General features: G+C 42.6%; 1 protein-coding gene across 1 annotated transcript in view; it reads left to right on the forward strand.

Annotated features, from left to right (window-relative positions):
- Positions 1 to 11,113, forward strand: part of TANC1 (tetratricopeptide repeat, ankyrin repeat and coiled-coil containing 1) — a 212,194-nt gene that overhangs the window by 122,632 nt on the left and 78,449 nt on the right. Inside the window, exons 4-5 of the mRNA XM_069732997.1 lie at positions 5,828 to 5,932; positions 8,771 to 8,901. Coding sequence (XP_069589098.1) covers positions 5,828 to 5,932; positions 8,771 to 8,901 — 236 coding nt within the window. The remainder of the gene's footprint in view (positions 1 to 5,827; positions 5,933 to 8,770; positions 8,902 to 11,113) is intronic.

The raw sequence follows: 11,113 nt of genomic DNA on the forward strand, positions 1-11,113 counted from the left end.
TTTCCACACCTGCCTAAAACTTCTTGTACAATCCTGAATGTATCTAATATATGTGTGTGTAAATAGTAACATAGCAACATAGTAACATAGTTAGGCCGAAAAAAGACATTTGTCCATCCAGTTCAGCCTATATTCCATCATAATAAATCCCCAGATCTACGTCCTTCTACAGAACCTAATAATTGTATGATACAATATTGTTCTGCTCCAGGAAGACATCCAGGCCTCTCTTGAACCCCTCGACTGAGTTCGCCATCACCACCTCCTCAGGCAAGCAATTCCAGATTCTCACTGCCCTAACAGTAAAGAATCCTCTTCTATGTTGGTGGAAAAACCTTCTCTCCTCCAGACGCAAAGAATGCCCCCTTGTGCCCGTCACCTTCCTTGGTATAAACAGATCCTCAGCGAGATATTTGTATTGTCCCCTTATATACTTATACATGGTTATTAGATCGCCCCTCAGTCGTCTTTTTTCTAGACTAAATAATCCTAATTTCGCTAATCTATCTGGGTATTGTAGTTCTCCCATCCCCTTTATTAATTTTGTTGCCCTCCTTTGTACTCTCTCTAGTTCCATTATATCCTTCCTGAGCACCGGTGCCCAAAACTGGACACAGTACTCCATGTGCGGTCTAACTAGGGATTTGTACAGAGGCAGTATAATGCTCTCATCATGTGTATCCAGACCTCTTTTAATGCACCCCATGATCCTGTTTGCCTTGGCAGCTGCTGCCTGGCACTGGCTGCTCCAGGTAAGTTTATCATTAACTAGGATCCCCAAGTCCTTCTCCCTGTCAGATTTACCCAGTGGTTTCCCATTCAGTGTGTAATGGTGACATTGATTCCTTCTTCCCATGTGTATAACCTTACATTTATCATTGTTAAACCTCATCTGCCACCTTTCAGCCCAAGTTTCCAACTTATCCAGATCCATCTGTAGCAGAATACTATCTTCTCTTGTATTAACTGCTTTACATAGTTTTGTATCATCTGCAAATATCGATATTTTACTGTGTAAACCTTCTACCAGATCATTAATGAATATGTTGAAAAGAACAGGTCCCAATACTGACCCCTGCGGTACCCCACTGGTCACAGCGACCCAGTTAGAGACTATACCATTTATAACCACCCTCTGCTTTCTATCACTAAGCCAGTTACTAACCCATTTACACACATTTTCCCCCAGACCAAGCATTCTCATTTTGTGTACCAACCTCTTGTGCGGCACGGTATCAAACGCTTTGGAAAAATCGAGATATACCACGTCCAATGACTCACCGTTGCCCAGCCTATAGCTTACCTCTTCATAAAAACTGATTAGATTGGTTTGACAGGAGCGATTTCTCATAAACCCATGCTGATATGGAGTTAAACAGTTATTCTCATTGAGATAATCCAGAATAACATCCCTCAGAAACCCTTCAAATATTTTACCAACAATAGAGGTTAGACTTACTGGCCTATAATTTCCAGGTTCACTTTTAGAGCCCTTTTTGAATATTGGCACCACATTTGCTATGCACCAGTCCTGCGGAACAGACCCTGTCGCTATAGAGTCCCTAAAAATAAGAAATAATGGTTTATCTATTACATTACTTAGTTCTCTTAGTACTCGTGGGTGTATGCCATCCGGACCCGGAGATTTATCTATTTTAATCTTATTTAGCCGGTTTCGCACCTCTTCTTGGGTTAGATTGGTGACCCTTAATATAGGGTTTTCATTGTTTCTTGGGATTTCACCTAGCATTTCATTTTCCACCGTGAATACCGTGGAGAAGAAGGTGTTTAATATGTTAGCTTTTTCCTCGTCATCTACAACCATTCTTTCCTCACTATTTTTTAAGGGGCCTACATTTTCAGTTTTTATTCTTTTACTATTGATATAGTTGAAGAACAGTTTGGGATTAGTTTTACTCTCCTTAGCAATGTGCTTCTCTGTTTCCTTTTTGGCAGCTTTAATTAGTTTTTTAGATAAAGTATTTTTCTCCCTATAGTTTTTTAGAGCTTCAATGGTGCCATCCTGCTTTAGTAGTGCAAATACTTTCTTTTTACTGTTAATTGCCTGTCTTACTTCTTTGTTTAGCCACATTGGGTTTTTCCTATTTCTAGTCCTTTTATTCCCACAAGGTATAAACCGCTTACACTGCCTATTTAGGATGTTCTTAAACATTTCCCATTTATTATCTGTATTCTTATTTCTGAGGATATTGTCCCAGTCTACCAGATTAAGGGCATCTCTAAGCTGGTCAAACTTTGCCTTCCTAAAGTTCAGTGTTTTTGTGACTCCCTGACAAGTCCCCCTAGTGAAAGACAGGTGAAACTACATCCATATAATTTTCTTCATATAAGGCCAATCTTTTCTGCAGCACTTTCCTATATGTAGATGTATTGTAGGGTTCTAGATTTTCATAGAAATCTACAGGAATCTTTCCAATGTATCTGCCGGGTAAACATTTCCGTAAGAGCCGGCAATTGTGCCCTCTTGTGGCCGCCATCTTTTATGCGCAGTGAAGTTTTGTCTTCAGTTATTACTTTATTTATTTATTTTTTGCTTTCCTCTTTTACCATGACTTCTGACTACTGCAATTTTCCCTTTTTATGACCTATGAAATGTAGGACATCCAATACTAACCCCACAAACATGCCCGATGTGCCATACATTTTTGATAAAGGCTGGGAACCACATTTTTGTCCTCCATTTCGGACAGCACAAGACAGAAGTGTCTACACCCACTCCGCGCTCTCCATTCATTTGTATGGGAGTTCCAGATATTTCCATGCAGGAAAATCCTGTACAAATGAGGTCGGAGCCGTGCATGCGCAGCCACCTTGCAGTACTTGAGGAAGATCCTTTCTAAAGATATTAAAGGTGACCATTAAAAAAAAAAAATAAGAAAAAAAAATGCGTGCATTTTGAGCCAAAAATCATTATTTTTATAATTGAATTTAAAGGAAACCTGTCACTCCAAAAATGGAAGGTGAGCTAAGCCCCGGCATCAGGGGCTTATCTACAGCATTTTGGAATGCAAACCAAATTGCAAAAATGATTTAAAGCCCCAAATACATATATTTGGGTAAAAAAAAAAAAATTTGGGGAGAATTCAGTTTTGTGATGGTCTAGATCAGGGGTGTCAAACTGCATTCCTCGAGGGCTGCAAACAGGTCATGTTTTCAGGATTTCCTTGTACTGCACAGGTGATAATTTAATCACCAACTCATTATTTGTGTAGGTGATTAAATTATCACCTGTGCATTACAAGGAAATCCTGAAAACATGACCTGTTTGCAGCCCTCGAGGAATGCAGTTTGACACCCCTGCTCTAGATAAAGCTCAGATTTTTTTTGAGGGGTAAAGTGATTGTGTCATAAATGATGGAAGCTATCATGGGAATAGTGCCACAAGTGACACCCTTTAGTGTTTTTAAATAGTGCAATCCCCCTTTCATGCCGGGGCGACAACATGTCTGACGTTTCCCGTGGATTCTTCCCTCTCAGGTTGGGCGATTGATGGGAAGAAGGTGGCAATCTATTTGGGTTACACACGTGCCCTCTCCTGTGGTCACTGGTGTGATTGACAGGCAGAGACAGGTGTCTGCTACTCGAGCCCGAGCAACTGGGGCAATTACATGGCCGTCCTGTGCTCCTAAACTTTCAGAATAGAGGACGAAGAATGGCCAACGTTCTTCATGGCACGGGCAGCGGATTTCACAGTCCGGTTCGTTCCTGGGGCAACATTACTTGGTAGAGGTAAAACTTCATGGCAGTGCCAGATACCTACTGCACTCGCCATTACTCTTACCGACAGAGTCCAACTGACCAGGGAAAGTCTACTGGGCTCAGCACCGCACAGCAGGTTTGTGCATATAAATGGCAGACAATCTGAACAGGCAGCGCTGCAGTATAAAGCATGGACATTTGATTAGTCTCGACTTTATAGGAATTTACAAGGTGGGTTTCATATATTTATATCCATATCATAATAGAAGAGAGTATTATAAAGCATTTTAATAGCAATGCTTGGATAAAATGGAGTATACATTGCTTTTTTTTATGCCATTGACAAGTTCTATCCTTGTCCAGTAGGTGGCAGCATTATAACTTGCTTTTCCAGTCTGAACAGGAAGGTCTTTTGTGTTTCATTTAATTACTTCCACTGATTGTTTCACATTCCTGTCCTTGTGACACCAGCGCTTAAAGCAACATGTAGTAAAAGTTTAACCATCTCATTGGCTGGTGCGGCTGCAGTACAGTATTGCTCAAATGTCTGTATTTCCTCATTTTTACAGATTTTTTTTTTTTTTTGCAAAAGGTGCATGACATTTAACGAGTTGTACAAGATTAAGGTTTACAGCAGAAAATGTTGGAGAAATCAAACAAACACTTAAGTTTTCCAGTGGTCTCCACCAGTCTGTTTATTCTCTATACCATTGACGTAGATACACGTGACCGCTGCGGCCGATTACTGGCCAACAGCTGGTACGAGAATGCAGAAATGATTGACTGCAGTGGTCACATGGATGGACGTGCAGCACGTCATTGTTGCAATGAATTAAACAAAAAACGGGGAGAAGGGACATGACTTGTGCGGTGAGGCTGGAGTGACTGGGATTGAACTGTTTCAGATCTTCATCATGTCCATTCTTTGTGTTTTTGAGCATTTTTTTCCCCCGATCATTTGAATGGGGGGAAAAAAACGCGTGCAAAAAAAGTCAAAGCGTCCGTATTTTATGCAGCATTCTTCCTGCTGAGTCACCTTTTTTTGGTGAAGAAATTTGTGTTGCAAATACTCTGTGCACGTACTCGTAGGGTACTGTAAAATCAGCAGAAAATGCGGAAAGTTGGTAGGTGAAACACTGCTTACAATACCTCGGGGGGTTTTTTGCGCATTTTTCCCATACGTTTGAATTCTAAAGACGTTGTGAGTAGTGATATACGGATTTGAAACTGCTTTAAATCTGCAAGGTAGAAAAAAAAAATGCGTGCAAGCAGATTTCCCCATAGAATTTAAGTCCGCAAGGACAGGGTCTTCTCCCCTCTGCACCAGTCTGTCACTGTAAACCTGTTTACTGTTAACGATATCTATAACCCTGTATGTAACCCCTTTCTCATGTACAGCACCAGGGAATTAATGATGCTATATAAATAAATAATAATAATAATTTCCGAAATCTCATACGTTTTGCTGGTACCGTAGAAGTTTTTTCCCACTGGAAAAAAATGCATAAAAAAGCAAAAGTAAGAATGAGCCATATGCTGTAAATACCCGACCGCTGCTGATTTACTGCTAGTAGATTTTCTTACTGTTGTAAATCCCTAACAACCCATCAGTTCTGCTCTTTATGGAGAATAATCAGTTGCTGGGTTATTGGATGCATACACCATTGCACGGGTGACTGTGTTCCTTCCGTACGTCTTTTTATATACTGTGTAGCAGCTGGTTAAACTACAACTCCTGTCCTGAGTCCAGTGGGAGTTGTCACTCTCCGACCACCTCGGCAGCTTGCAGTGTCCCATCAACCTCTGACATAAGAAGTTGATCGCCTGTAAGTGGCCGGTGGGGACGTTTGCCATTTTCTGGAATGTGTCCAGGCTCTCCGAAGGGGCGGCTGCCTGTCATTTTCCTTAGCAATGACTCTGGACGCGGCTGCCTGTAGACAGCTTTGAGCTGTCAGCGGACGGTTTTGATGCTTCCTCCTTTGCAGCTTTTTTTTTTCTTCTTTTGCTTAGCTTTAATCTGACTGTGAGAACTGATGCCGCACGTCATGAGGCTCTCACACATCCCATCTGGGAAGAATAAGACATGCCCAAACCTTATTCATTGCAGGGCCAATGAGGAAGCCCAAGTATGTTGAGAGTCCGCGAGTGCCAGGAGATGCAGCTGTAATGCCATTGAGAAAAGTCTCAGAGTTGCCGGACCCCAAGCAGAATGGTAAGTGTCCTCCTGTCTTCTCATCCTGTCTCCTTTTTTTTTTTTTTTCCAAAAACTTTGGAGAAAAAAAAAAAGTTTTTATGCAGCTGAAACTTTTGTTAGACTTGACAGCCGTCTCGTAATTTCGACTTTGTGTGTCGGAGCGTCGCAGCAATGAAAGGGTGTGCCAGGGCTGGCAGGTTAGACGCAGCTCTTTGTTTTATTTCAATGCACATTATCCTCGTTTTATTTGGCTCCCGTCAACACCTCAACCTGCGATCCCCGCGTATTGCAAACGGTGAGAAAAACCTGATTTTCCTGTCGACGCTGGGAAGGCAGCGAGAGGGGATTAGGTTACCCTGTCGCTATAAAGCAGTCCTCCACGCTCGCATTAACAGATTTAGATGCCTTGATTTTGCCTATAACTTCGCGTCGTTACCATCTGTTTGCTGCAAATGTTTGCAGCCGGGCAGCGGGGGGTTAATATGGATCATTAACCTTCACACTGCTGGATTGATGTGGATAACATGGCCGTGTAAGGGTTAAGCGAATATGGCTCAGACTGTAAGCCTGGTTTGGCACCGCTCCACGGTATTGCCCGTGAACGACTTGGCATCTGCAAGCCATAGGGAGAGTCTTGCTTTCCTCCGAGCTGTTGGCATTGGCAGCGGGGAGGGGGTTAAACCGGCTTCCTGTCCTGCAGGGACAGAGAAGTCACCCGTGGGAAATTGCTGAACGCCAGTGCGTAAGGGGTTAATATTAGCTCTAGAGAAGAGGTTACAGCTGTTTTTCACTTCTTGGCAGACTTCTTCAAGGTAAAATGACAGTTTCATGGTGAAAGTATAGATGGGGTTAGTAATTCTGCTTCGGGCAAATCAAATTTTATGGCGTGGGAAAGGGTTGGCTTCAACGTTTGCATCCACTTTTCAATGTATTTTGTATTAATAATTTCTTATTATTTATCATATATTTTAATTTATAATATATTTTCATTTGTAGATTTTTTTTTTTTTTTAAAGAAAAAACTTACAAAAAAGCAAATGCAGCCATATAAAATGGGTTAGTGGCAACAAATGTGGCTGCACAACGAAATAATAATGAAAAAAAAAATGCCAATATCTCCACGGTAATGAAACGTTACTGCCAAACTTTGACTTTGGTCGTAACCTTTGATATAGGCTATGTTCACACACTAGGAGGATTTCCCACTACACACACCCCAAATGGAAAGGCCCTTGACGAATGCTGTGGTATACATTGCCATATTAACTCATGGTAAAATAATGTATGCCTCATTGGGTGGGTAGTAACCTATGGCTACCATCAGTTGGGGCATACGCAAGGTGTAAACTGTCATTTATGGCCCAATTTTACATCGGGGTGACACTTATTCATATGAAGGCCCATTGTGTCCGTGAGACGTTAGAGGATATCTTGAATAGTAGTCAGTGTTGGACGTTCTGTAGCCTTACGTCTGACAGCCACATCCATCCAGCGAGGCCTAGTGTTTGTTTTGAAGCCTTGCTAAATTTTTATGTTGTAGGCATCATCCTCTATTGCCGCCTTCCATCAGCTGCTTGTGTTAAATGGGTGGTCTACTTTATCAGTCACTTAACAAGTGTCGGGAACATGATTTTATGGCACTTGCTAAAATATTAGTATGTTTTTTCTCTTTCGTTTTTGGCTGCACAGTTCTTCTCTCTTCACGTCTACTGATGGAGGATCATGTGACCAAACTTGTCATTCCGCCTCCTCCAATTGGAAAGCGTCTCGCATGACAAAGCTTTTTCATTTGGAGGAGGCTGTTAAGCGGGCCTAGTCATATGATCCTCCATCAGTAGTAGTGAGAAGAGGAGAACTGTGCCGCTAAAGAGGAAGGTTGTATTAAATTCAGGAGGAAGAACCTGTTATTGTTTCTATATTAAAAAGTGCCAGAAAATTGGGTCCTCCAACTTATTTGTTAAAATAAAGATAAAGTGGACAACCCCTTTTAAAGTCACCATATAAATAAGACAAAAAAAAAATGGCCCGACAAACAGTACCATCTCAGACCTCATCAGCCACGCTAGTTATTTTTCGGACGGTGATGCGGACAGTGCCCGTCATTGGCCGAAAATATCCAACAAGGGCAACCTGGCGAAAGGAAGAATTGTTTTATACTGAACCCACTGATCCTTTGTTACGAACAAAATGGGACACTTAAGCTGACTTTTTTTAAAAAAAATTCCATGGTAGGAAATCTGCAACAGAAATTTACACGTTATATGGTTGAAAATTTCCGTGGCGTATTACTGTAGGTTGTTCCATATTTTATCACTAGAGAATTAATTATTTTTTTTTTTTTGTTTCTCGCCCATCTACTTTTGTTTTCCTCTTTCCTTGACTTATTTAGTGGAAGCTCCGAGCACTTGTCAGTCCTCCTTAATGTGTGCACAATAAATATGAAATGACGGCTGGGGACAAGCCCGGGATGTCTCGCTTTCTCTGTGGTTGCTTTGAAGTCTTGGTTTCGAGGGTTAATTAATTTGCGTTTGTAAGCCAGGGTTCACGTCAGCATCCCCAGGTCTGACAGGAGGGCGGATGTAATTGGGATAGAGCTATTGAATGGATATATGGGGAGCAGGCCTGGGATGAGGTGGACAATAAAGCTGAGGGAGCATCGGACCCCATGCTATCCGCTAATAAGTCTCCTACTGTAGATGGAAGCGCACAGCTGCTTGATGGACTTCCGCTCGCTTATTATTGCAGACGCCAAGAGTTCAGATGGTAAAATGTTGGCACTGCTCCTTCTCCAGCGTTTTCTTATGGCATTTAGCAAGATCATAAGGTTGAACCTCTGTTTTTGTGTCCTCCATCTAGAAGCCGCTCTGGATAAAAACTCCGGCTGTTCTCCGGCCGCCCAGGAGCTCATGACCAGATTGGGATTCTTACTGGGTGAAGGAATTCCAAACTCAGCTCGAGTATCCATGGATGAGAAGAACGAGGCTATGGTAAGCCAAACCCTCGGCCCTCTTAAGGTCTAGTGACCTGGTGATAATGACTTTGTTCCATTTTATCCCTTCCTTATTTTCCATCAAAGGATTGGCTTGTCAGACTGGAACTTTATTAAAGGAGGTTGTCCAGCCTGAATATCTTATGAAATTTACCGATATATTTTAATGAATGAACCCCAGTGATTGCACTGCTTTTCTGGGAACGTTAAGGCCATGTTCACACAATGCGTTTTTTACTGCGGAGCCGCCGCGATTTTGCCGCTGCGGGTCCGCAGCTGTTTTCCATGCAGGGTACAGTACAATGTACCCTATGGAAAACAGGAACCGCTGTGCCCACATTGCGGAAATTCACTAAAAAAGCCGCGCTGAATAGCTGCGGTAAAAAAGAAGTACCATGTCACTTCTTTGTGCGGAACTGCAGCAGTTCTGCACCCATTGACCTCCATTGTGAGGGTCAAACCCGCAGTAAAACCCGCAGACGAAAAAAATATCTGCGGGTTTTCTGCGGTTTGTGGTGCAGAACCGCTGCAGCAGGAAGTGCGTGGGCGGAGTGTGGCTGTCCCACCGTGCCCCAATCCCACCCCCCCATGCTCCGATGCCACCCCCGTGCTCCGACGCCCCCCCCCCCCCCCGTGCCCACATTTCCCCCCCTTATACTTACCGGGCCTCCCGGTGTCCATCCGTCCGTCTTCTCCCTGGGCGCCGCCATCTTCCGGCCAGCAGATTCGTTCCAGGCACATTTTGATCACTGTGATAACCTCACAGTGATCAAAATAAAAAAAAAAGTAAATGACCCCCCCTTTATCACCCCCATAGGTAGTAACAATAATAAAATAAAGAATTTTCCCCCCCCCCATTACAGTTAGAACTAGGGGTAGGGTTAGGGGTAGGGTTAGGGTATTTTCAGCCATTTTAACCCTAAAAAAACTTCCTAGAAAACACACAGACTCTGCAGAGAAAACTGCATAAAAAACCGCACTAAAAACCGCATCAAAAACCGCATCAAAAAACGCACCTGCGTTTTCTGCCAAGAGCTGCGGTTTTTAGTGCAGAAAAAACAGCAGGGAAATCAGGAACGTGTGAACATGGCCTAAAACACACAATGGAAGTTTCAAGTTCCCTATAACTGGAGCTGTGTATGAAGGGGGCTGGCCAACTGGCTAAGCTCAGTAGTTGAGCCAGCCCCCTTCTGATGCAGAAATAGTAGAGGGGATAACTTTTGTGTTGAGCCTGACAGCCTTCATGCACATCACTAGTCACATGTCGATACAGAAAAAGCTGGTATTCTCCCATTCCGGCAGTACTGCAGGATTGGTTGTGAAATCGGGACCCCGGAGCTAAAATCATAATAAAAGTATTAGTAAGTTTAAAAAAAAAAAAACTAGCATTTTTACAGGCATAAATATTTTTTTTCCTGTTTCTGAACCCCTCCCTTTTTGTTTTTTTGTTTTTTAAAGAAACTGTGGCCAGATAAGAATGGGATATTCTGAAACTTGAAAATCCCTTTAAACAAGAATTTTTTTTCCTTTACATTACAAAATACCAGGTCCAGCTTCAGTTATGGCAAAGAACTAGGCTACCTTGGTGCTTCTCTGTGGTTATTGGGGGGGTGGTAAAACAGATGCTGAGATAGTAGATGATGGCCCACTACACTGCTGACGACCATGTCCCAGTTCACAAATATCAGTCGTAGGAGTCTGGGGATTGTTTAATCCAATAAGGAGGATTTGAAGAAGAAAACCAGAATCCCCACGGCAGTGTCCAGCAGGATACATCACGCAATGCCTGGATATAGATAATGGGGATTATGTGATCAAGGCTCGTTTGCCTGGATGCCTAAGATCACGCTCAGGTGACCTCCATAATACTCTGTGGATCACATATTTTTGTTATAGTTTTCCCCAAGCTCTAGTATCGCTGTCTTTTTATAATGGAAATCTTTGTACCTTCATGATTTATTTTTTTTTTGCATTGATTCAGTTGACTTTAAACAATAAATAATTAAGTTAAATGATACAATGAAGAATTCTTAACTAACAGAAGAGATCCCGCTACTTCAGGGGTGGGGAACCTCAGGCCCTATGGCCCTCAATGACTTTTTATCCGGCCCTCCCCGGGAAGATTCCTAGGGACTGCAGCACTTGGGCGGCAGATGTATCTTGATGGCCGCTGGCCCATTAATTTCTTCTTGCTCTCTGAGCTCGCCCTC

This window comes from Ranitomeya imitator, chromosome 7, assembly GCF_032444005.1.
Source record: "Ranitomeya imitator isolate aRanImi1 chromosome 7, aRanImi1.pri, whole genome shotgun sequence".
In the NCBI taxonomy this organism is placed as follows: Eukaryota; Metazoa; Chordata; class Amphibia; order Anura; family Dendrobatidae; genus Ranitomeya; species Ranitomeya imitator.